Source organism: Ovis canadensis, chromosome 14 (assembly GCF_042477335.2).
Source record: "Ovis canadensis isolate MfBH-ARS-UI-01 breed Bighorn chromosome 14, ARS-UI_OviCan_v2, whole genome shotgun sequence".
NCBI lineage: Eukaryota > Metazoa > Chordata > Mammalia > Artiodactyla > Bovidae > Ovis > Ovis canadensis.
In genome coordinates this window covers 60,428,455-60,455,799 of record NC_091258.1, presented here as the reverse complement: position 1 = coordinate 60,455,799, position 27,345 = coordinate 60,428,455, and the positions used below count along the sequence as shown (strand labels likewise).

Sequence of the window (27,345 nt, the reverse complement as noted above, 5' to 3'; positions counted from 1 at the left end):
ATTTGTATTCACTCAAAACTTTGATATAGTCCCACTTATTCTGGCATCTAGCATTACTGCTAAAAGTCTAGAAAGCTTATTATTTTAGTGATTTAAAAAATTTTTTTTGAATGATGCTTGAAACTTCAATTCCGAGAATATAAAGAAATACTATGTTGTTAAAAAAACAAACAAGAAATTAACATGTGATACACTAACTATAGATTTGGTTCAAATTTCACAAAATTTTATGCTAGAGTCCATTATATCTTCATATCTTACTCGATTCCACACTGTATTTAGTTGCATTGGGCATGAAACAAATTCTGATAAATTCTCTTTTCATTTTTATTCTGTTACAAATATTTTCTAATTTTCATTGTTATGGTTTCTGAGATACACACATCATTTAAAAGTGGACATTTAATTTCCAAATACATGTTTTTTTAAAGTATCCTTGATATTAATTTCTAATTTTGATATTAATTTCTCATTTACATGCTTTCTTCTGTGCAATCACCCTCTGTGTTTTTCCAGTCTTTTAACTTCATCGAGGCTTTTGATGGCTAAGTCAAAGATCTCTCTTGGTAAATGTCACATTGCACTTGAAAATGTGTAGGTTATTTTCAAATATCTTTTCATATTGATTCCTAACATAATTCCACCGTGATAAAAAAGAACAGACTCTGTATGATTTCAATACTTTTAGACCATGAAACTTTTGCACCTCATTTTACATCCCTGGATATGTTACAGAGTCTCTTGGTTTATAGTCTATGGGAACTTCAATAGAACTTATATCCTACTGTTGTGTGAAAATTATATAAATCTTAATTATGTTGAATTGGTTCATAAATAGTGCTTTTCTATTCTACTATATCCTTCCACTTTTCTGCCTATTCACTCTATTAATTTTTGAGAGTTTGATATTGAAACTCCAACAAAAAATCTTAATTTATCTATTTTAAAAAATAACTGTAATATATAGTGGAACTATATAACTTTGTTTTGTATTTTCCAAGTCTCCTGTAAATGTGTTATCATACTTTGATAATTTAAAAATTTTAAAAAAGAGACAGCTATAGAGTGATCCATGTGAGATGAGTCTTAAACTGGGATGGCAATATTAGGGATAGAGAAAATTGAGTATAAATTCCAAAAGTATTTATGAAATAGCCTACAGGACTTGGTGATTGACTGGATTGGGTGGTGAGAGTGACTCCCCAAGATGGATTCTCTGATGATGAGCAAGGTGTGCATGCTGCCTGAAAGTTTTCTTGCATTCCTTACATTCATAGGGTCTCTCTCCAGTATGAATTCTCTGGTGTTGGGCAAGGGATCCACAGTAACTAAAAGCCTTTCCACAAACATTGCATTCATAAGGCTTCTCTCCAGTATGAACTCTCTGATGTTGAGTAAGGGATGAATCATTGCTAAAAGCCTTCCCACATTTAATACATTCATAGGGTTTCTCTCCAGTATGAACTCTCTGATGTTGAGCAAGGTAGGCAATCTGGCTGAATGCTTTCCTACATTGCTGACATTTATAAGGTTTTTCTCCAGTATGAATTCTCTGATGTTGAGCAAGGTGTGAATTCTGGCTGAAAGCCTTCCCACATTCCTTACATTCATAGGGTCTCTCTCCGGTATGTATTCTCTGATGTACAGTAAGGTATGCACGAAGGCTAAATGCTTTCCCGCAGACATTACATTCATAAGGTTTCTCACCAGTATGAACTCTCTGGTGTTGAGCAATAGATGATCTATTGCTAAATGCTTTCCCACATTCAATACATTCATAGGGTTTCTCTCCAGTATGGACTCTCTGATGTTGAGCAAGGTAAGCAAACTGGCTGAAGGCTTTCCTACACACCTTGCATTCATAAGGTTTTTCTCCAGTATGAACTCTCAGGTGTTGAACAAGGTGTGCATTCTGACTGAAGGCTTTCCTACATTCCTTACACTCATAAGGTTTTTCTCCAGTATGAATCCTCTGATGTTGAACAAGATTTGATCTCTGGCTGAATGCCTTCCCACATTCTACACATTTATAGGGTTTCTCTCCAGTATGAATTCTTTGATGAAGAGTAAGGGATGAGCTCTGGCTGAAGACTTTTTCACAGTCATTACATTTCAAAAGTTTCTTCTCTGTATAGATACTCTTGGGCTTAATGGCAATTAATTTTTTTTTAAAGCTTTTATGTGTGTTATGTTTATATACTTTCTCCTCTTTGGGGATTATCTGTTGTGTATGAAGTAGTGTGTTGGGATGGAAACTTCTCCAAGTTTTGTTATATTCTTGTCCTCTTTCATCAACAGGGGCTTCTTCATGAGTGATTGTCTCTACCTTGAAACATGCTTTCTGATTCATTGGTTGCCCTTCAAGATGACCCTCACATTTCCATTCTTCTTTCAAACTGGAGTACTCAAGGCCATAGCTTGTAAGTTTTTCTATTACCTTCTGAGATGATTGTGGTTCATAAATGTCCTGCTTTGGGGTTAATTCTTCAGTCTCACACATAGATTCCCAGTCTGAAAAATAATAATAATAAAAGAATTCTCCTCTATTAAGTACAAGAAGGTACATTTATAAAAGTGCATCTATAAAGGATGTGCATTTAACAGCAAATAAGACCCATAAGAACACTGGTTTTTGTAGTTCTGAAGAGTGCAAAAACAATAACTGAAAATAAGTCATGGAGTAACTGGAGGGGAAGAGTGGAGAAGACTTTTCAAAGTCCCTTCGACTGCAAGGAGGTCAAACCAGTCAGTCCTAAAGGAAATCAACCCTGAATATTCATTGGAAAGACTGATACTGGAAGGTCCAACACTTTGGCCACTAAGAGTCAACTCACTGGAAAAGACCCTGATATTGGGAAAGATAGAGGGCATGAGGAGAAGGGGGCAACAGAGGATGAGATGGTTGGATGGCATCACTGACTCAATGGACATGAGTCTGAGCAAATTCCAGGAGACAATGAGGACAGGGAGGTCTGACGTGCTGTTGTCCATGGTGTCACGACCGAGTGGCTGAACCACAACGACAAACTTGAGGAGGAATGATTAGAATTATAAGGAAATCAATACAGTAAATCATAGGTCAATAAGGATTTGTGTAGGTGGTTGGACCTGGTTATAATTTTATACATGTATGAATAATACAGGAACTGAAATAATCTCCATTCTTACAGTTACTTCTTTCAAGAACATTCACTGAACCTTGTGCCAGATACTATTCTATATGCTTGCAGTTTCATTTCAGAAAGAAATGAAGATCCTTACCTTCATGGATCTTACACTCTTGGGGAGACCAGAAATAAATGCTAAATAAGTAAATTTTATTGTATGTTAGAAGGTACTGAGTGCTATGGAAAAAGAAAAACAGGATAAGAGAGATCAGGAGTGATGGTGAAGTCAAAGGAGGGAATCATTAATAAGTTAACACTGAAGCAAAGAATTGAAGAAAGTAAAAGTTAGTCACTTAGACATTCAGAGAAAGAACATTCTGGATAGAAGAAACAGCCTAAAAGCAAAGGCATGTTTGGTTTGTCTGAGGAATAACAAAAAGGTCAATGTGGCTAGAGAGGGCTGAGAAGAAGTCAGAGGTAAAGGATAATTAAGATTATTTAAGCTTTATAGGCTTCTTAAGGAACTTGGCTTTTACTCTGAGTGAGATGGAGAGCCACTGAAGTGGTATGAGTAGTATGAGTGGTATGAGCCAATGAAGTGGTATGAGTACAGAAGTGACATCTAGTTACAGTTTAATGAAATTACTGGAAGGTAGAGAGCAAGAAGGGAAGAAAAGGGACCTACTACTGTAGCAATCAATGTGAGAAATAATAATTATTTAGACCAGAGAGATATCAATGAAGATATAAAGAGGTGGTCAGATTCTATTCAATTTTTCCTCTTGGAAAGGCCAAGAAGATATCCTTACAGATTGGATATAGAATGTAACAGAAAGAGATAAGATAAACATGCCTTCCAAGTTTATGGTTTGAACAATGGAAGGATGGAACAGTTATCAACATTGGCCAGTGAACCCTCCCACACTGCTGACAGAGAACAAACTAGTAAGGAGAGGGACACAGGGGGATGCAAGATAGGGGCAGAGGATTTAGAGGTACAAACTGCTATGCATAAAATAAGCTACAAGAATATATTGTACAGAGCAGAGAATATAGACAGTGTTTTATAATTACTATAAATGGAGTATAATTTATAAAACTTTTGAATCACTATGTTGTATACCTTAAACTAATATAATACACTAAATCATCAACTATGAGTGCATGCTCAGTTGCTAAGTTGTGTCCAACTTTTTGCAACTCTACGAACTGTAGCCTGCTAGGCTCCTGTGTCCATGGGATTTCCCAGGCAAGAATACTGGAGTGGGTTGCCATTTCCTCTTCCAGGGGATCTTCCCAACCCAGGGATCAAAACCATGTCTCTTGCATTGGCAGGCAGGTTCTTTATCCTGGAATCACCAGGGAAGCCCATACTAAATCAACTGTACCTCAAAATAAAAAGAAGTCTAGACTTGAGATTTTTGAATTGGGAGTTGCCAGCATATAGATGGTATTTCACAAGACTATATTATCAAGAGAATGAGCATATATATAAGAGAAAGGAGCAAAGGAATAAACCCCAGAGCACTCCAACATAAAGATATTCAGGATAAGAGGAAAAACCAAAAGATATTAAGAAGGGCAAATGTAAGCAAGAAAAAACCAGAGGTGAGAACATTAATACCACATGATATTAAAGGTTATAATAAAAATCAACTTGTTCAATGATTTATACCAAAAAAGAATACAATACACTTTTAAAATAACATACACAGTTTGGAATATATTATTAAGAAATGACACAAAGGGAATTCTCTGGCTGTCCAGGGGTTAGGACTCCATGCTTTCACTGTGGAGGGTCGGGTTCAATCCCTGGTCAGGGAACTACAATCTTGGAAACCAAATACAGCAGATAAAAAGAAAGAAATGTCATGAAAATAATTAATAAAATAATGGCTAATAACAGTAACCATTAATAAGAATTATCTTTCTTTATATATAAAGTATACATTGGGAAGTTGTGTCCAACTTTTTGCAACTCTATGAACTGTAGCCTGCTAGGCTCCTGTGTCCATGGGATTGGAAAAGACTCTGACGCTGGGAGGGATTGGGGGTAGGAGGAGAAGGGGACGACAGAGGATGAGATGGCTGGATGGCATCACTGACTCGATGGATGTGAGTCTGAGTAAACTCCGGGAGTTGGTGATGGACAGGGAGGCCTGGCGTGCTGCGATTCATAGGGTCGCAAAGAGCTGGACACGACTAAGCGACTGAACTGAACTGAACTGATACATCAGGACTTGCAAAACACCACATAGATAAATAAAAGGCACATAATAGAACATAGAAGCTATGTGGGAAAGTACTATACTATTTATGCTTCTTTTTTCAAATAAGAATATTATCTTGCAATTTTAGAATCAATTTTAAAAAGCAATAGAAGAAAGCATAAGGAAAAAAACTTTACAATTCTAATAAGGGATTGCCCCCTAAAAACTGAATAAACGGAGAAGATGCACACCTTGCTTTTTATATATGAGGAACCAACATGGTAAAGCCACAAAGTCTCATCAAATTTACCTATTATGTTCATTCAATTACAGTCAGAGCCTACTGTGATTTCTTAAAAGAACTATGCAATAAAGAATGTGGCAGGCCTTTGTCCCTGTTTCCAAAGAGGTAACCTCTAAGTCATCTGAACTCCTGGAAGGAAGTCTTTGGTTATTCATGGTGAGCCTCTTGGACTACACCTGATAGTTAACACTAATAAGGTGACTCATGATGACTCCTTGGAGAAGGCAATGGCACCCCACTCCAGTACTCTTGCCTGGAAAATCCCATGGACAGAGGAGCCTGGTAGACTGCAGTCCATGGGGCTGCACACAGTCAGACACGACTGAGCAACTCCACTTTCACTTTTCACTTTCATGCGCTAGAGAAGGAAATGGCAACCCACTCCAGTGTTCTTACCTGGTGAATCCCAGGGACGGGGGAGCTTGGTGGGCTGCCGTGTATGGAGTCGCAGAGTCGGACACGACTGAAGCGACTTAGCAGCAGCAGCAGCAGCATGATGACTCCTTAGGTAGTTTTTGCTAAGGAGATGACTCAGGCTGGAGGCAAACCATGTTGGAAAGACCAACCATATGATCAGAGAGTTGGAGCTTTGAGCCACCATATCAGTCTGACTTTTGGGAAAGGAAGAAAGGCTTGGAGATTGAGTCACATTGGGTAATGATTCACTCAGTCATGTCTACATACTGAAACAAAACAAAACTAACCTCCCCCTGCCGCCCTGCCCACCCCCCTCCCCCACAAAATACAAAAAACTCTAGACACTGAAGCTCAAGAGAGCTTCCCTGGCTGGTAATATTCTTTCGAATACTGAGATACCCGATGGGCTCTTATGACAATAGAAACCTTACATCTGCAACTCTCCCAGCCTTCCACCTTTGGTGCCTCTCCTTTTGGCTAATTCTGATTTTCAGTCTTTGTTACAGTAAAAGTGTAATCATAATAATATGCTTGAGTTCTGTGAGTCATTCTAGTCAATTATCAAACCTGAGGGTGACTGGAGGCATTCTCAAATGTGCAGCCAGCTGGTCAGAAATGAGGGTGGCCCCAAGGATGCCCCAACTTGCAGCTGGTGTCTGAAATAAGCACAACCTTGTAGAATGCTGTCCTCTCAGATTTTACAGTTTGGCAAACTCTTTGCAAGATTTTTTTTCTTTTTTTGAGGAAATTCCCTGGTGGTCCAGAGGTTAGCACTTTTCACTGCCATGGGTCTAGGTTCAATCCCTGGTTGGGGAACTAAGATCCTGTGAGCCAAACTGTATGGCCAAAACAAAAATATTGTGACTTTAAATTTTCAAAGATTGAAATCATACCAAGTATCTTTTTTAATCATAATGGACTGAAACTATAAATCAATAGCAACATAAAAACTGGAAAATCCACAAATACATGGAAATTAAACAGCACACATTTACACAATCAATGGGTCAAAGAAGAAATCAAAGAGGAATTTAAAAATATTTTACAACAAATGAAAATAAAAGTGCAACATACCAAAATTTATGGGATGTATCAGAAATAGTTATAGCTATGCAGGTTTACATCACAAAAGAAGAAAAATATCAAATAAATATTAACAAACTAGAAAAAGAGCAAATTAAACCAAATGTAGAAGAAAGAAGAAAAAATAATAAAGATTCAAGCAGAGATAAACCAAACAGAAAAGTTAAAAAGCAACAGAAAAGATCAATTAAACCAAGAGTTTGTTTTTCAGTAAGATCAACAAAAACTGATGAACCTTTAGACTGACTAATAAAAAAGAGAAATTCAACTGAGGTCAGAAATGACTCCAGTCAGAGCAATTAGGCAAGAAAAGCAAATAAAAAGCACTGAAATTAGAAAAGAGGAAATAAAATTATTTCTGTTTGTAGACAACATGATCTTACACACAGACATTCTTAACACTCCACAAAAGAAAAACACTTGTTACAACAAACTCAGCACAGAGTCAGAATACAAAATCAACACATACCAATCAATTACATTTCTATACATTAACAATGAACAATCTGAAAAGAAACTTAAGGAAACAACTCCATTTACCACAGCAACAGAAAGAATAAAATACTTCAGAATTAATCAAGGTGAAAGACTTATACAATGAAAACTATAAAACATTGGTAAAAGAAATGAAAAGATAACTGTAAATAAATGGAGACATCCTGTGTTCATGGATTAGAAGTTAATACTGTTAAGATGTCCATACTATCCAAAGCTATCTACAGATTCAATGCAATACCTATCAAAATCCCAGTGATTTCTCCAGAAATAGAAAAATCATCCTAAAATTCATACGTAATCTTAAAGGAGTCTTGAATAGTCAAAAGAATCTTGAAAAGGAAGAAGGTAGTTAGAGGTATCACATTTCCTGATTTTAAAACATATTACAAAGCTACAGTACACAAAACATTGTGATGTGACAAAGATATATATGTGTGTGTGTGTGTGTGTGTGTAGCAAATAGCTCAGAAATAAATCCTTATATATATTGTCAAATGATTTTTGATGAGTGTGCCAAGACCTTTCCATGGGGAAAAGGACAGGCTTTTCAATAAATGATGCTAGAAAAATTAAATATCCACATGCAAAACAAAGAAGTTGTTACACCACACATAAAAATTAACCCAAAATGGATAAAAGACTTAACCTAAAACTTAAAACTAAAATACTCTTAGAAGGAAACATAGGGAAAAATCTTCATGACATTATATTTAGCAATTATTTATTGGTTATGATATCAAAAGTATAAGTAATAAAAGAACAAAGTAGACAAACTGAACTTCATGAAAATTAAAGACTTACTGTGCATAAAGGACAAAATCAACAGAGTGAAAGGCAACCCACAGACATTGTGGGAGAAAATATTTGCCAATTATGTATCTGAAAAGAGGTTAATATTCAGAATACATAAAGAACTGCTAAAACTCAACAATAACACAATTAGATTATGAGACTGGACAAAAAAATGTTTAGCTATATACTGTTCACAAAAGAAACACATAGAAAGTAAGAGAGTAAAGAAGTGAAGAAAACTACACTAAAGAAATAGTAACAAGAGAAGGCCTTTATAAAGTTCTATCAAGCTAAATAGTTAAGGGAAGAATCATCACTAAAGAGTAATAATAATAGAACAACTCACCAAAAGATAATCTTTCTGGGATTACCAGAAAGATAATCCCCAAAACATATTATAAAACACTTTCATAATACTGCTCAAGGAGATTTTTTTATAAAATCAGTAGACTCAGAAGAATTGACCAGCACAGTTAATGAGCTTAATCCAATGAACATATATCAAATGCTGTACTACACAAGCAGCAGACATTTTCCAGAACACATAGTTTATCAAAATTTACTCCCTAGAGAGAAGGCAGTGGCACCCCACTCCAGTACTTTGCCTAGAAAATCCCACGGACGGAGGAGCCTGGTAGGCTGCAGTCCATGGGGTCGCTAAGAGTCGGACACGACTGAGCAACTTCACTTTCACTTTTCACTTTCATGCTTTGGAGAAGGAAATGGCAACCCACTCCTGTTCTTGCCTGGAGAATCCCAGGGACGGGGGAGCCTGGTGGCTGCCGTCTATGGAGTCACACAGAGTCAGACATGACTGAAGTGACTCAGCAGTAGCAGCAGACATAAAATAGGCTTCAAAGTACTTTAAAGCATGCATATTAAACAGACCGTATCCTCCACCTGTAATGTAGTTAAAACAAAAACTTAAATTTGGAACTTAAAGCTTCCAAATAATTCATGGTCAAGACAAAAAAATTAGTGGAAATTAGAAAATGCTAAGACATACATGATAACAAAAAGACTACATATCAAAACGTGGACTATATTCCTAACATAGTCTTAAATGCTTAGAAAAGAGAAAGCCTCAAAAACACTGAATTATCTAAATTTAAAAGCAAAAAAAAAAAAAAAAGACGACCCTGGTAGTATAGTGGATTTGAATCTGCCTACCAATACAGAGGACATGGGTTTGATCCCTGGTCTGGAAGGATTCCACATGGCTCGGAGCAACTAAGCCTGTGTGCCACAACTACTGAGCCAGTGCTCTAGAGACTGTGAGCTGCAACTACCGAGCCCACACACCACAACGACTGAAGCCAGTGCGTTCTAAGGCCCACAAGCCCGAACACTGAGCCCACATACTCCAACTACTGTGTGCCTAGAGCCTGTGCTCCACAACAAGAGAAGCCACCACAACAAGGAGCCTATAGGCACAAAGATGAAGAGTAGCCCCCACTCACCCCAATTAGAAAAAGGCTGCATGCAACAACAAAGGCCGAGCACAACCAAAAAGAAACAAAATTTTAATAAATATTTTAAAAGAGAGAAAATAGCATAAAAATGTAGGAGGAATAAAATAGAGGAGACCTACCTGACAAAAATTTAAAGATAAATTAGAGATAATCAGTAAGGTAAAAAATGCCTGAAAACATTAATAAATTGAAAGATTTGTTTCTCTCTTTTTAGAAGGAAAAATAGGTCATGATTACATATACTGCTGCTGCTGCTACTAAGTCGCTTCAGTCGTGTCCAACTCTGTGCAACCCCATAGATGGCACTGGAATGGGTTGCCATTTCCTTCTCCAAGGCATGAAAGTGAAAAGTGAAAGTGAAGTCGCTCAGTCGTGTCCAACTCAGCGACCCCACGGACTGCAGCCTACCAGGCTCCTCTGTCCATGGGATTTTCCAGGCAAGAGTACTAGAGTGGGGTGCCATTGTCTTCTCGGATGATTACATATACTACCAACTTTAGATAAGAGAAAATAATAGCTTTAATAAATTTAAAAACTTACATGAGAAGTATAAATCTTTAGAAAAATACTGTAACTCCACAACTATAGGAGAAATAAAAAATAGCTTCTTATAACAGAAATTGAATCATTAAATTCTTTTCGTACATAAAAAATCCCAGGCCAAGATGAACAGACATCCAAAAACAAACATTTTTTATTTTACCCAAAATCTTCTAAGGAAGAAAAATATTTTTATGAGATTAGGACAACTTTGATTCTAAGATCTGACGAGGAATACACAAAAGGAAAATTGAAGGCCAATCTCACTGACAAACACAGATGCAAAAAACCTAAAGAAAATATTGGCACATAGCAACTAGCTATGAATGGAAAAGATAAAGATAGGTCTGTCTCAGGAATACAAGATTGGTTCAACACTAAAAATATAATTCACTACATAAAAAGAAAACATCATCTAATCACCTACAGATATAGAAAAACATTTACTGAAATTCAAAAGCTTTCTACAATCAAAACTCTTAACAAATGGTAATGAAAGGGTATCTACCAGAAACCTTTAAACATCAGAATTATTAATAACAAAATATTACAGCCTAGGTGGCACAGTGGTAAAGAACCTGCCTGCCAATGCAGCAGACGTGAGTTCAATCCCTGGGTCGGGAAGATCCCTTGGAGGACGGCATGGCAACCTACTCCAGTATTCTTGCCTGGAGAATCCCCATGGACAGAGGAGCCTCGTGGGCTTACAGTTCATAAGGTTGAAAAGAGTCAGACATGACTGAAGTGACTTACACTTCAGTGTATATGCTTTGAAGCATATACAAAGCACTTCAATTGAGACCAGAAATTGATAAAAATACCTGCCATCACTACTTTGATTCATACTGTATTGTCGATCTAAGGATAATAGAAAAAAGAAATTAAGGATTAAGAATTTAAAGTGAAGAAACTGCCATTATTTACAGACATACTCACCCACAGAAAAAGTAAAGGAAATCTAAAAATTATTAATAGTAATCCAAGTTTTCCAATGTTGCTAGATATAAGGTCGAAGTATAAAAGTTAATTTTATTTCTGTGTATGAGCAACAAACTGAAAACACAGAGAACATTTAACACAGGAACAAAATTTAAATGTCTAGAAATTAATCTAATAGAAGATGTGTGTGGCCTTTATAGAGAAAATTATAAAACACATTGAAAGAATTAAAAAATCTCAGTAAACAGAAAGATAAACTATGTTTACAAATAGAAAAAAAAAATCCAAAATCAGTATGTAGAATAAATAAAATTTAAACCAAAAGCCAATAGCTTTTTGTTGTTTTCTGGTGGAAACTAACACGCTGACCTAAACTTCAGTGAGATGTCCAAAGGGCAAATTCTGAAGAATGTAAAGAAGGTATAGGCACTTACTCTAACAAATGTTCAGTTTTTACATTAAAATATTTTTTTAAGATAGTGTGGTACTTTTAAGAGAGAGGGGACATACGTATACCTATGGCTGATTCACACTGATATATGGCAGAAACCAACACAATACTATGAAGCAACTATCCTCCAATTAAAAATAAATAAAATTTTAAAAAAGATAGTGTGGTACTGGTGAAAGGAAACAGAATCAATGGAATGGAACAGATATCAAAATCAGATTCATAAATATACTATTATGCTGGCCAAAAAGTTCATTTGGGTTTTCTGTGGCATCTTACTAAAAACCCAAACGAAGATTTTGGCCAACCCAATATAACCTGATATATTAAGAGGTAAACATTCAGGACAATAAGCAAAGAAAGCTCACTTCTTCAGTAAATGTCTAGGACACTTGGTTTTCCATAAGGAGTAGAAATTAAATACTTCAATCTCAAAAACCAATTTTTAGACTATGGCACTAAATGTAAAGAAGAATCTTTAGAGGACAGTTTGAGAATACCCATACGACTTCAGAATGCAGAAAGGTTTCTTAAAATATCAAAAATCATAGGCTACACAAATCAAAACTACAATGAGATATCATCTCATACCTGTCAGAATGGTCATCATTAAAAAGACCAGAAATAACAAATGATGGTGAGAATGTGAAGAAAATGGAACCCTCTTACACTGTTGGTAGGGATGTAAATTGGTACAGCCACTGTGGAAAACAGTACAGAGGTTCCTCAGAAAACTAAATATGATCAGAAAACTACTGTATGATCTAGCTATTCCATTCCTGGGTATATATCCAAAGAAAATGAAAACATCAATTCAAAAAGATACAAGCACCTCAGTGTTCATAGCAGCATTGTTTACAACAGCCTATCTGTTCATTAACAGATGAATGGATAAAGATATGACATACTGGGAGCGTAAGACTTAGTGCTTTCACTGCCATAGGCCCAGGTTTGAACCCTGATTGGGGAACTAAGATCCTACTCGTTGCACAGTGTGGCCAAATAAATAAATAAAAGCAACAAGGATGTATTGTATAGCACAGGGAGGATAGTCAATATTTTATAATAACTTTAAATGAAGTATAATCTATAAAAATACTGAATCACTATGTTGTATACCTGAAATATATGTATATCAACAATACTTCATAAAAATATATATATCTAAAACTGAACAAAGGACTGAGCTGGCACTTAACAGAAGAGGTGTAGGGAACAAGGTATAAAGAAGGTTGAGAAGTGCTTGCAAACGAGACTCTCAACCAGGGCTAAACATTTTTGCAAACGAGATGTTCTGCCCAGTGTAGGGAACTAGGTTTAAGGAAGGTTGAGAAGTGCTTGCAAACGAGACTCTCAACCTGAGCTGAACATTTTTGCAAACGAGATGTTTAGCTAAAAATCTTGTTTGTTTCCATGGGAAAAAACATTGCTTGCACACAAGGATGTTTCTCTGATTCCTCAAACGGAACAGACCTTGGGACAAAACGGATTCTAAGTTGATAAGGAAGTTCCCCAAAATAAAGTCTTAGCTGCAGTAAATAAGTCAAGGTAAAGGTTATCTCGCCCTGTGCCTGCGCACTGTATAGTCTTTGAATCATAGTGCTTGGCAGCTTGCCCTGTAGGTTGTTGTGCAAGGGATATAAAATAAAGCAGCTGTAAGAAGCAAGTGTTAAAATATAAAGATTTAAACCACTCTGCAGTGTTGGTGTTTCATTCCGTCGCCAGCATCTGGCGCCCAACGTGGGGCTCGACGGAACAGAAAGGGTAAGCACCCAGGAGCAAAAGGCTAAAAGGGGGACTTTCAAAAAATAGTAAAAAAGAAAAAAAAAAGAAAAATCCAAAAGGGTAAACACCCCGAAACAAAAGGCTGAAAGGGGGACTTTCGAAAAAAAAAATAAATAAATAAAAATCCAAAAGGGTAAACACCCGAGAGCAAAACGCTAAAAGGGGGACTTTCAAAAAAATTAAAAAAATAAGAAAAAAAGAAACTATGGAAAATTCCCCATCTTTAAAGTCACAATATATGGAGCTGGTTAAGGGGCTCCTGCATTCTATAGAAATTAAAACGTCTACTCGCCGCTTGAGTGAGTTATTCTGTCTTATAGAGCAGCATTGTTATTGGTTTCAATATCAAACAGAAGTACAGCTAAATTTAAAGAAATGGAAAGTAGTGCAAACAGAGTTAAAAAGGCAACATCAAAAAGAAAATGTGATTCCTTTAAGACTGTGGACTCTATATAGCGCTATAATGCAGGCTTTAAAATTAATGGCTGCTAATAGTGAGGCCGCCTCATGTTATCTTGAGGAGGGGGCTTCACCTCGGCCTCCGCCCAAACCTCCAGATGATAGTACAGATTCATTCACTGAGCCAGATAGAGATGTGAGTTCTGGGGAGGATTCAGATTCTGTAGAGGCAATGACTGCTGCCTTTTAAAAGGTTTTATTAAATAAAAAGCAAACTTCCAAGGCTGTTAACCCTTCTGCACCACCTTATGCATCCCTATTTCTGGTAGCTGCCAACAAGGCTGAGGTAGGGAGAAAAAGTCAATGGTTTTGGAAGTACGAAAAAAAGTATATTTTAAAAAATGCTTATTAATGACTCTCGTCCTTTAATGTCACTGATTATTAAAGGTAAACAGTTTGAAGGATTAGTAGATACAAGAGCAGATGTTTCGGTTATTTCTCTCCAACAGTGGCCTAATGACTGAAAAAAAAAAAAATTCCTCTTGTTTTAACAGGCTTAGGATCAATAGCAGATGTGTGAAAAAGCGCTCAACCTTTGTCATGCCAATTGTCTAATAAAAAAAAAGTATTTCTTTTTACATTGTTAATATACCTATTAATATCTGAAAAAGAGATCTTTTATTTTCTTTAAAAACAACGCTCACCATCTCGTCAAAAAACTTGTAGCCACTGCTCAGATTCCTCGAGCTCTCCCATTAAAATGGTTAACTGATGTCCCTAAATGGGTTGAGCAGTGGCCATTTCCAAAAGTAAAGCTCGAGGCTTTAAAACAATTAGTAAAAGAACAGCTTCAATCTGGCCATATTAAACCTTCTACGTCTCCTTAGAATTCTCCTGTTTTTGTCATTAAAAAAAAATCTGGTAAATAGAAAATGTTGACTGATTTAAGGAAAGTTAACAAACATATAGAACCTATGGGAGCTTTACAATTAGGTCTCCCTTCTCCTGCTTTGATTCCACAGGATTGATCTTTGATGGTTTTAGATTTAAAAGATTGTTTTTTTTAATATTCCTTTGCAAATAAAAGATGAAAATAAATTTGCTTTTACTATTCCAGTGTATAATCATGGGCAGCCCGTAAAACGTTATCAATGGACAGCGTTGCCTCAAAAAATGATTAATAGCCCTACACTTTGTCAGGAGTTTGTTAATCGTGCTCTTATTACTGTGAGACAACAATTTTCTAATTGTCTTCTCTATCATTATATGGATGATCTTCTATTGACAGCTCCTAGTAAAAAAAAAACAAGATAAATTTTTTATTCATGTAAAAAAAACTTTAAGTGATTTTAATCTTCAAATTGCTCCTAAAAAAATTCAAACTGAATTTCCTATTTCATATTTAGGTGCTATTTTAAAACTACAAAAAATAAAACCTCAAAAAGTCCAAATTAGACGAGATAATTTGAAAACTCTTAATGATTTTCAAAAGCTTTTGGGTGATATTAACTGGTTATGTCCCATGTTAGGGATTCCTACACATCAATTGCGTCATTTATTTTCTACTTTAGAGGGTGATACTGCTCTTAACAGTCCTCGATCTCTTACTTCTCAAGCAAAAGAAGAATTACACTTTGTAGAGCAACGGTTAAATAAAGGGTTTCTTACTTATCTACAACAGGATCAACCTATATATTTCATAGTGTTCCATACTCCCTATTCTCCTACTAGAGTTATTGCTCAATCTGCAGGGTTGATTGAGTGGGTATTTTTACCCAATAACTATACAAAAAGGCTTACTACTTATATAGATAAAATTGCTTTCCTTATTTTAAAAGGTCGAGGCCATATTACTCAGTTAATTAGAAGTGACCCTCAAACAATTATTACTCAACTTACTTCCACCCAAATTTCTAATTGCTTATAGTTTAATAAAAATTGGCAAATAGCTCTTGCATCTTATTCAGAGACTTTTTCTAATCAATATCCTCAATCTAAAATGATAGATTTTCTTCGACATACATCAATGGTTTGTAAATCTCCTATATCTAATATTCCAGTTGAAAAAAAACCTATTTTTACAGATGCCAATAAAAATACTGCTGGCTATTGGACTGATACTACTTCTAAAGTTGTTCCACATTCCTTTTCTTCTGTGCAGCCTGCTAAACTTTGGGCCATTTGTTTGGCATTACAGGATTTTTTTGATATTCCTATTAATATTGTTTCTGATTCTAAATATGCAGTCTTTTCATGTATTTATCTTCCTGAAGCCACTCTACCGGTAACTTTAAAAACTAATATTGATAAATTATTTTTTCAGGTTCAACAATTATTAATTAGGCAAACTAACCCTGTCTTTTTTACTCATATTCGAGCTCATTCTTCTCTCCCCGGACCATTATCTCAAAAAAATAAAACTGTAATATGACAACATTTTGCATTGGCTCCACCTCAATTACAAATGGATGGACACCCTCAATTACAAAGAGATATATAAAAATTATGGGCAATCTCAGGTGACCTTACTATATGGACAAAAAACTTTACTTTAAATATTAATGATCCTAAGGGGCCATTTCAAGTTCATTTGCATATTAATAAATCTTACTCTGCTATAGCATGTGTAAAATTTCCTTATTCTTTACTGTATGGGCAATGGATTTAAAATAAAATTTTGGGAGTTATATCATGTTCTGATTGTAACTTGACTCAATGTATAAATCGTTCTTGGTGAAAAAATGTTAAAAACAAGATGGTCCATTCCAGTAATTATTCTTTGGTCATTGTAAAAGCACGGACTGAACTTTGGTTGCCTGTTAATCTTACTCGACTTTGGTCGGACTCTTTTGCTGTCACTCATCTTGTAAATGCTGTACAAACTCTTCTCCATCGATCTCAAAAAATGCTTGGCATTGTCATCTCATCAATTCTCACTGTGGCTTCAGTAACAGCAACAGCAACTGTAGCAGGTCTTGCTTTGCATCAAAGCATACAGACTGCTGATTTTGTCAGAAAATGGCATAAAGATGCTCATTTATTGTGGCAACAACAGCATGATTTGGACTCTCAATTGGCTACTGATGTATTAAATTTACAACACACTGTTTCCTGGTTAAGAGATCAAGTGACTGTGTTAGCTACAAAGAGTGTGTTAAAATGTGATTAAAACTCATCTCACCTATGTGTAACCCCTGTTCCCTTTAATATGAGTGAGGGTTGGGAAAAGGTGAAAAGGTCTTTAGTGGGACACCAAAATTTAACTGCTGAAATTATGGAATTAGAACAAATTATATTGTCAACTTTTAGTAAGACGCTGCCTGATACTCTTGGTTCTGATATACTAAAAAGTCTTCAAGAAGGATTAGATAACCTTAATCCTTTAGGGCATATATCTACATTGTTAACAACATCCTTTGTAAATACTTTGTTAATTGTTGCTTTATGTTTTATTGCTTTTTTAGTCTACCGGTGCTGGCAAAAAGGGAAACAATTGAAAAAAAAAAAACTTTGCGTATTCAAGCGCTTATTCAGCATCTACAAGAAAAGAAAGGGGGAGATGTAGGGAACAAGGTATAAAGAAGGTTGAGAAGTGCTTGCAAACGAGACTCTCAACCAGGGCTAAACATTCTTGCAAACGAGATGTTCAGCTAAAAATCCTGTTTGTTCCCATGGGAAAAAAACATTGCTTGCACACAAGGATGTTTCTCTGATTCCTCAAAAGGAACAGACCTTGGGACAAAACGGATTCTAAGTTGATAAGGAAGTTCCCCAAAACAAAGTCTTAGCTGCAGTAAATAAGTCAAGGTAAAGGTTATCTCGCCCTGCGCCTGCGCACTGTATAGTCTTTGAATCATAGTGCTTGGCAGCTTGCCCTGTAGGTTGTTGTGCAAGGGATATAAAATAAAGCAGCTGTAAGAAGCAAGTGTTAAAATATAAAGATTTAAACCACTCTGCAGTGTTGGTGTTTCATTCCGTCGCCAGCAAGAGGAAGTCAAAATAGCCTTTTATAAATATAAAAAGATCCCAAATATTTTTTAGTAATCAAGGAAATTCAGATGACAAGTATAAGTAAATATTTCACATATGTCAAATTTGCAAAAAATTTTAAATTTGTTAATTCTCAGTCTGGAGCAATGAATACTCTCACACACAGCTATTACAAATGTAAGTTAGTACAAGTAATCTGGAAAGTAAAATAGCATTATGCAATAAATTCCTGGCTATATTCTCTACATGAACTCCAGCATATGTGCACCATCAGTCACACGTAATAAGGTTCATAGCAGTAACATTTATAATAACAGAAGACTGAAACAATTCAAATGCCCTTCAGTGGATAAATTAAGATTTTCACAGTGGAATATATTATATTTCACCAGGAAAAAAAATTCAATGAAAAATAGTGACTAAAATCAATATAGGTGAATCTGAGGAATATAATTTTGAGGTGAAAAAGTCAGAATTACCAGCACAATGTATTTCCATTTTCATCAGAAAATTGAAAATATGCAAATATAAATATTTTGCTTAGGGATATATGTCGCAAAACTACAAAGAAAAGTCAAGAAATGATAAGCAAAGTTGTAGGATAATGGTTACTCTAGTGAGGGGTAGGGATGGGCTAAAAGTAGGGAGTGATACATCACTAAGAAGGGACCCTCAAAGGCCTAAAATGGCACTGATAATCTTCTATTTCTTAAGAAGTAGGTACATTTTTTTGTTATATTATTAAACTACATATTTAGGCCAATATATATTTATGTGTGTATAATTTATTTAACAATAATAATTAATAAAATTTAGCCATGTCTTCTTTGACACTACAGTTCCACATCAAAATTTTTTCTTAGAAACTTGAACAAGAACATAAAATTTGAGGAGAGGTAGTTGAGATGGGGGTGGAATGAGATGGGGAGTAGTGTTGACAGAGATATTTACAGAGACCCTAATTTTCTTCTGAATTTTAGTCTTCCATTTTACCTGAATGCATCCTATGTCTGTATGAAAATCATTCCTACATCACAAAGCTGAACTCTTAACCTCTTCTCTCTTAGATGTTTTCTAGCTTCTAACTTGTGTTTTTGTTAAAGACTATCTTCTCAATTAACCAGATTCCTCTCTCACCTCTCTCTGAGCTTCCTTTATGTCAGCTTTCTTTTTATGTATGCTGTTTACAGCTATATTGTATTTCTTCTACAAGCTTATCAGTTATTTGATTTTTTACATTTTTGTATATCACCTTAGCATCTTGCAAGTACTCTGTTTAAAGTACAAATTCAATAACCTTGATTAAAAGAATGAATGAACTGACCATTAAGAGAAAAATGAGGCATTCACAGATAAATTACCAATATTATAATACTAGTAGCTAACAGCTTTTGAGCTCATAATATGAGATAGGAACTGTTGAAAGCACTTTAAAAATATTATCCTAGTTTACAGATGAGAAAACAAAGGCACAGAGGGATTAAGTCAGTTGCTCAAATTTTCACTTCATGTAGGTGTCAGGGTTTGAACTTTACCTTGGTGTTACAGCTGTGCATAGAGCTCAAAAGGTCATCAGATTAGGAAAAGATTCTTTCTTTTTTTTTTCCTTTGGATGTTGAAAGCTTTATTTTGAAATTTCACGCAGACAGAAGATGGAGAGCCAGACACAGGGCTGCGGGAGGCTTGTGCACCTGAGCTTGGTAAAGACTGGAAGAGGGGACTTCCCTCGTGGCCAAGTGGTTAAGAATCTGCATTCCAATTCAGTGGATGCAAAGATCCCATAGGCTGAGGAGCAACTAAGCACCACAGCTACTGGGCCCATGCTCTGAAACAAGAGGAACCTGCATACCGCAATGAGAAGCCTTTGCACTGCAACAAGAGAAGCTCTTGAGCCGAAACTAGAGAAAGCATGTGTGCTGCAACAAAGACCCAGCTCAGCCAAAATTAAAACAAAACAGAACAGAAAGGCTGGAAGATGCTTATGAAACTAGAAAAGGAAGGAGACTCAGAGAAGAGGGGGTAAAGTGGGCAAGGAGAGACAGTTCAGAATATCAGCTTTCGGAGAACAACCTCAAAGGACTCAAGTTTCTACTAAGACCTAGAACATTTGAGAGGAACATGCCAACAGCAGAGTGAAGAGGTGCTACCTTTGAGTCAAGCTGGGCTGTACCCTGCAAAGGTTTTTGTGTGCCTATTTCCTCTTCACTCACCTGAGCACAAGTCTTTTGTCATCTCCCTCTTCGCCATCCAGGGCTCCTTCCCTTGTTCCAACAATAATATCACACTTGGTTTAGAAAAGCAAAGTCCTGCGTATATGAAAAGAAACCAAATTTGGTCATGCTGTAGATATCTGAGAACTCACATCCAGTTATTTGATCATTGGGGAAGAGGGGGCTTACAGTAAGCCAGAGAAAAATGTGATGAGGACATGCATACAACGGACAGGGAAACTGAAACTTCCAACACAGATTAATAACAGACCCCTTCACCGCCAACTCACAAATATTAACCTGTTACTTTGGCACAGGCAGCAGACATTAAGCCAAACACTACAGATGCTAACCCCCAAAATCACAATGATACCCTTATGAGTAGAAGCTCAGTTTTACAAGACATTCTTACCCAGTGATACCAAGATCCTGTAGTTCTCCAGCATCACATTACTGTACAGATGCCTTTGAGAAGGATTTAGGTAATCCCACTCCTCTTGGGAGAAGTCTACAGCCACATCTCTGAAGGTCACCAACTCCTGAAATGAAATGAAATAACCTTTTCTCTTCCCATACTCACCTCATTCATTCTGCCCCAGGTACACGGGGCTCCCAGATACACCTTCAGATGTGGAGAATGTTCCCCCTAGGGCTTTTGTACTTCTCAGATCATTCTGTATAAAAACAGCAGTGTTCTTATCCTAGTTCCCTATTCCCCTGACCCTGCTTATTTTTCTCCATGGTACTTAATTATTCTGTTATTTATTGTCTGCTCCCCACCTCCACTAAAATATAAAGTCTATGAGGGCAGAGTATGTTTTCGTTTTGGTCACTGCTATATCCCAGTTACAGAACAGTATCTGACACAATGAGGCTTATTTAACTATTTGCTGAATAAACTGAATTAATGAGTGAATGTTTTGCAAAAGTCAAGAAGCTGTAAGAGGATGTAAAATGAGACCATAAAGTGCTTACTGTATCTCCCAGAATTGTATTATACCAAGCAAAACAAATCAATTCCATTAAAATGCAAATACTTTAATCCAGAATACTTAAAATTTTGTGTGAAGAAATGAGTCTTCCATTCATAATAGTATTTTGGCCTATAGTGGCTAAGCAAAGTTCTTAAAAACTTGGAGTTATGCTATGATTCATCTGGATTCCAGGTTTCCATAATGTGACCATCTAATGAAAACTAATATACATAATGTGTTTGTGTGTGGGGATACATACACACATGTAAATTATTTTCTGTTTGTTTGGTTTTTTTTTTACAAAATTAGAAGAGGTGAATCTGACAAACCAAGAAGATTATTTTATTGGGCATTTTATTCAATTTTGTCGTAGTTTAAAAAATTCTCTCTGCAAAATAAAGTTTGAGCAAACTCTGGGAGGTAGTGAAGGACAGAGAAGCCTGGTATGCTGCAGCCCATGGGGTCACAAAGAGTTGGACACAACTTAGTGACTGAGCAAGAAAATTAAGTATTCTTAAAGTGTTTTTCAACACTCAGTAACTTTTTTTCTTAATGAAGTAGTTTGTGAATCTCTCCCTCTTTGACCTAGCAATCAGTTCAGTTCAGTTCAGTTCAGTAGTTCAGTCATGTCTGACTCTTTGCAATAACATCCCTAATATACTGCAGAAATGTTCCTGTTTGGTTTGGTCATATACATGCTTCCAAAAATGTTTTCCTTAGCTTACATAGCTATGTATAATAAACACATAAATTTTTTATATATGATATACACATTCTTCACTGAGTCCTTCATTTATACAGTCAATGAAAATAATTACAGTGTCAATACAAGGAGCTTAAATCCTAACCTTCAAATATCTGACCTCTAACAAAGAACCTCTGAAAATATTTGACCTCTAACCAAATACTTGGTTTCAAAATCCATTCATAATTATAATCAAACCCATCTGAAGAAACAGTTCCCTTGACTTTTTGCCTTACAGACACATCATTCTCAGCAGAGAAGACAACTTCCCCTGAGGCCTTGTCATGTACTGACTGACTTATTTCTCACATCCCTTGTACTACAGCACATGGAGCTGAGGTAAGTGACCTCTTAGCTCCTTATACTTGCTTTCAGACCACTGTCCCACCCTCTTCCCTAAAATATACCTAGTTTTCCATCTCCTGAAATCAGGCTGTAGCTGTGTACGATCCCTTCTTTTAATTATCTATCAGTTTCTGGTAGATACCAATTCTCTGTCATTCCTTGAACACTTTAGTATCTTGTCTCACTGTCACTTTCTCCAATGCTGCTCCCATTATACATAATCTTTGGTCACTTCAATATTCATATAAATAACCCTTCCAACAACCTGGCCTCTCAGTTCTCTCACCCCACCTTCTCCAATAAGCTTGTCCTCCACACTTCTACAGTCACTTTCATGATCATACCCTAGACCTTGTCATTATCAGTACCAAACCCCCCCTAATCTCAATTCTTCTACTCTCACTTTTACCTCTTATAGTGCAATTTTCCCACCCTGGTACCCTAATTAGGATGGGCTTCCCAGTGGCACTAGTGGTAAAGAACCCACCTGCCAATGCAGGAGACAGAAGAGACATGGGTTCAAGCCCTCGGTTGGGAAGATCCCCTGGAGGAAGGCATGGTAATCCACTCCAGTATTCTTGCCAGGAGAATCCCATGGACAGAGGAGCCTGGTGGGCTATAGTCTATGGGGTCGCAAAGAGTAGGACAGGACTGAAGTGACTTAGTATGCATACCCTAATTAGGATCATCCTTTGACCCCACTAGAACCTACAAATCATTAATTTTACATTTTCACTGCTCTTCATTCCCACATACCCTCACATCCGAGAACAACCATTTGTTATAATCACACCCAGGCATATCCTCTCAACTTCTCTGCCCCCTTTTCACTTAACTATACTCATCTGGGCCACAGCTATCACTGAGCATACTTGGTTTCTGTACCCTGCACACCTTAATTTTTTTAGAGAAATAATTCTAATTGGTCTCATTTAAAATTCATGATCACTAACTTCAAGTGAACCGCAATAATACATTTCTGTCTACCTCCATGATACAATTCTCTAGTCCATTCATTTCCCCTACCCTCCCAAATGACCATTTGATATTTTCTTCCCTCTCCTCCATCCTTACTCTCAGCTAAATATCTTGCTTTGTTTCACTGGGTTAAAAAAAAAAAAAGCCATTTTAAGAGGATCTCCACAAATTCCCACAACATCTATACATTTACTTGTATGTGGGCCATACATTCTGTTTTTTAAATCTCTCTTTTTTTTTAATGTTTATTGAATTTGTTACTACTTCTGTTTTATGTGTTGGTTTTATGGCTGCAAGGCATGTGGGATCTTAGCTCCCCAATCAGGGATGGAATCCATACCCCCTGCATTGGAAGGCAAAGTCTTAACCACTGGACCACCAGGAAAGTTCCTGGCCCATATACTCTAACTTGATCCTATTACTGTAAATGAACAGCCCACTTACCTAGCAAAGGTCAACCCTTCCATTTGATCCTAGACCTCAAATCCTCTCAGCTACTCAAGCACAGTCTTCCAGCAATTCCCTCCTCTCTCCTCTTCATCTTCAATTTCCCTTTCTGCTGCATCTTTAAATCAGCCCACAGACACATACCTGTCCTTAAAAAACCTTTTTGACTATAGTTTTTCCTCCTATATTCCTACCACCTATTTCTCTTGTTTCCTTACAGCTAAACTATATGAAAGAGTGGTCTCTACTTTTCATCATTTCTCTCCCTGTTCTGAAGAGGAATGACATAATGTGATGTGTAACAGGAACACTGTGGCTGCTCTTTTGAAAACAGACTAAAGACAGTAAGAGTGGAAGTAGAGGGACAAGTTAAGAGAGCATAGCAACAATCCAGGTGAGGAATGATAGTTTACATCAGAATAGAAACTGGTGGTAGTAAAAAGAGGTCAGGTTCTAGATATATTTTGAAGGTAGGACAAACAACTTCCTGATGGAAGACTTTTAGCTTGAACATCTTAGATGCAAAGTATGTAAGAAGTTTCTAATTGGTTTTCCTGTTTCTATCCTTGTCCCATTCAGTTTCTTTTCAATAGCAGCCAGAGTGATCCTATTAAATGGGAATCAGATCATGCCATTCCTATGCTCCAGAACTTCCAATGGCTCATTTCACTCAGTTTGAGAAATCTGAATTTGAGGTATTCATTCCACAATCAAATGAAGATGCTGAGTGGATAGCTGGATACATGAGTCTGGATTTCTGGAGAGAGTTCTGGGCTGCATATAGTTTGGTAGTTGTTGGCATATAGATGGTATGTAAAGCCATAAGACAGGGTGCAATCAACAAAGGAGTGAGTGTAGATAGAGCAGCAAAGAAGGACTAAGCCCTCTTAGGTAACAGGTACTTAGTAAAAAGTTTGTGGAATGAATGAACATCTGGATGGAGACTAGAATGAAGAAGTTATTCTGTTTCTAGGGGAACAGAATTTTAGGCAGAGGGAACAGTAAGTGCAAGGCGATGAGTCCAGAATGTACTCAGTTCACTGCAAAGAAGTTACTGTGGCTGCAACTGAGTGAGTGAAATACAGAGTGAGAAAAATTAGATGAGGTCACAGGGATAGCCAGGGACCAGATTATGTAGGGCCTTGCAGGTCAAGGCAAAGACTTCATCATTTGTCCAGAATGAGGTGGGAATCCACTGGAGAGTTTTAAAAAGTGACATGATTGGTCACCCAGAAGTTTCAGCAGAAGGAAAATTAATGTCCGCCTGTTTTCAAAAAGGAGGAAAATACTTCAGGAAAAAAAAAAAACACCACACCAACTCACCTGGTACATGGCTTTAAGAAGTCCAACAGCCATTCTTTACTTCCCTTGACTCTTTCCTGGGGAATGGCAATGTCCTTAGATGAGTGAGATGGGGAAGAGAACATGAGAAACTAGGCTTTCCTTGCGGCATCCACAATCATCAGCTGAGAATTTTTCTGCTTTTCATTCCTCTGTTGCACCCTTCCCTCCACTAGAAAGCATAATGGAGACCTAGGAATCTGCATGCAAACAATTTAACCTGTGCCCAAATCACTTCCTAATTCATTATTTAAACAAGAAATGTTTCAGATTTTACAGTTAAAAACTCCAAGTGATGCAACCATTTGCATAAAGACACAGCTAATAAATAACAGCATTAAGATCAAATAAAGGTCTTTCTGACTCCACTTTCCTTCTCCTCTCCAGTGGTGATTCTGTCTCCCCACCACTGCGCGGTTTGGGAGATCTTAGTTCCCTGACCAGGGATTGAACCCTGGCCAGGGCAGTGAGAGCACCTAGTCCTAACCACAGGACCGACAGGGAATTCCTAGGTCAGCGGGTTCTAAAATCTGGTGACACACTGGCATCACCTGGCCAGCTTTAATAGATATTGGTGGCAGAAGAGTCTCATTCGGTCCCCCTGCTCCTAAACACACACACACACACACACACACACTCACAGATAAACTACAGCGCCAACCACCATCTTGCACAGATCACAGCAGCCATGGGTACCGGCAGTTTCACCGTCACCCTCACCCATAGCCCCTAGTCGCAAATACTGCGATGGTCTCACTCACACACTCCAGTCACAAAGAGGCCGAGGACAGAGGAACAAGAGAGGCAGAAACTATCCTTCTGCCTCAACTCAGTCTCACTCTCTGTGGCACCAACCATCGCTCACTCGCACACACAGTCACATAGATATGATGTGTACAGGCACCGCGGGTGACAGGCTCACACACCGTAAGGTAACAACCACCGTCTCACACGAAGAGTCACACAGAAAGCCAGGGGGCCAACGTCCGGGTGACCCACTTCCTTCCTACCTGCAGAACCGAACTGCCGGAAGACCAGGTCCCAGCCCGGAAGGCTCGCGTAACCTCCCCTCGGGCCCACGTCCTGGCCTGAATCTGATGGAACCCAGCCTCCGCGAGCCCGGAAAGAGGCGACTCGGCCTCCGGAGGACACAAAGGGGCAACGGGCCCAGTGCTCGCGGGGGCCACTGGGAAATGTAGTCCTGACCAGAAGAAGCCTCAGCGCTCTGGAGTTCAACTGCCCTGGGAGTTTGTACCACCACCTCCTCTGCCCAGGCTTTTGCCAAGCAGACCTCTCCCTGGACTTGGAGGAGGAGCCTGCACGTCTCGATCGATTCCTCTCAGCTCTGAGGCTGGGTCCACCACAGAGACTGCGTCGAGCGTCACCCTAAACGGTCGAGATTGAAGGGCGCAGACATAAGGGGTCGGTCCACCTTCCTTAGCTACGCGTCGGAGAATTACAAACCGCTTGTTAGGCTCAGGGCGGGGAGGGAGGGAGCGAAGTGGGCGCGCTCTAGTGCACGCGCGTCTGCACAAAATGCAGAAGTGAGTTCCTCTGTTTGAGCTGGGGGACCTGAAGAAAGTGTGTATGGGGCAGTTGGAAATGGAATGCGCAGGTACGTTGTGCTTCATCCAGTCGCTCCTTCCCCAGGGCGTTCTTTCTCAGGGAATGGTTTGCCCTGAAGACAGGAGGGGAGAGGTCAGGGTAGAGAGTGTCATCTTTTGCATATGATTCCTGAGTTTGTGATTTAGTGATGGTGGATGTGAATGTGACCCCTCTTCCTAAAACGGCTCCTCTGTCGGGTATCTTCAAAGTTTCTTTACTCCCTACATTCAGATACAAATGTTAACTCATGAGGACTTAACCTGATTACACTCCTCCCCACGACACTTCATGGCTCCTTTGTTGTTGTTGTTGTGTCAGTCGCTCAGTCGTGTCCCAGTCTTTGAGACCCAATGGACTGTAGCCTGCCAAGTTCCTCTATCCATGGAATTCTCGAGGCAAGAATACTGGAGTGGGTTGCCATTCCCTTCTCCAGGGGAACTTCCCAACCCAGGGATTGAACCTGGGTCTCCTGCATTGCAGGCAGACTCTTTACAGAATTGCAGTCAGAGCCACCAGGGCTCCTTAATCTGCCTCTATACCTGCTTAAAACAACAGTGTTTGTATTTTAAGGTTTTTACTTTTTTTGGCCCTGCTAGGTCTTTGCTGCGGCAAGGGCTCAGCAGCTGCAGTGCAGGGGCCCCATTGCCCCACGGATGTGGGATCCCAGTTCCCCTCAGTTCAGTTCAGTTGCTCAGTCATGTCCTACTCTTTTG

The 27,345-nt window shown here is 37.9% G+C and overlaps 2 protein-coding genes across 9 annotated transcripts in view; one reads left to right on the top strand and one right to left on the bottom strand.

Moving 5' to 3' along the window:
- Positions 1-324: 324 nt before the first annotated feature.
- Positions 325-26,505, bottom strand: ZNF570 (zinc finger protein 570). Of its 7 annotated transcripts, XM_070289290.1 has the most exons (7): positions 26,038-26,310; positions 25,010-25,083; positions 22,749-22,884; positions 20,610-20,736; positions 20,198-20,293; positions 6,018-6,157; positions 325-2,511 (listed from the first exon to the last, which is right to left on the bottom strand). In XM_070289290.1, the coding sequence occupies exon 7, from the start codon at positions 2,498-2,500 to the stop codon at positions 1,157-1,159; it is 1,344 nt and encodes a 447-aa protein (XP_070145391.1). In that variant the 5' UTR covers positions 2,501-2,511; positions 6,018-6,157; positions 20,198-20,293; positions 20,610-20,736; positions 22,749-22,884; positions 25,010-25,083; positions 26,038-26,310; the 3' UTR covers positions 325-1,156. The 7 variants fall into 7 exon arrangements, with proteins under 7 accessions (XP_070145391.1, XP_070145389.1, XP_069406590.1 ...); XM_070289288.1 differs by lacking the exon at positions 6,018-6,157 and having other exon boundaries at positions 26,038-26,505; XM_069550489.1 differs by lacking the exon at positions 22,749-22,884 and having other exon boundaries at positions 26,038-26,374.
- The window catches only part of ZNF569 (zinc finger protein 569), a 35,601-nt gene continuing 34,299 nt past the window's right edge, over positions 26,044-27,345 (top strand). Inside the window, exon 1 of one of the 2 annotated variants that reach the window (XM_069550395.1) lies at positions 26,044-26,449. The gene's annotated coding sequence lies outside the window, so the exon portion shown is untranslated. Of the gene's footprint in view, positions 26,643-27,345 lie in introns of both variants that reach the window. The other variant, XM_069550394.1, reaches the window with a different exon arrangement.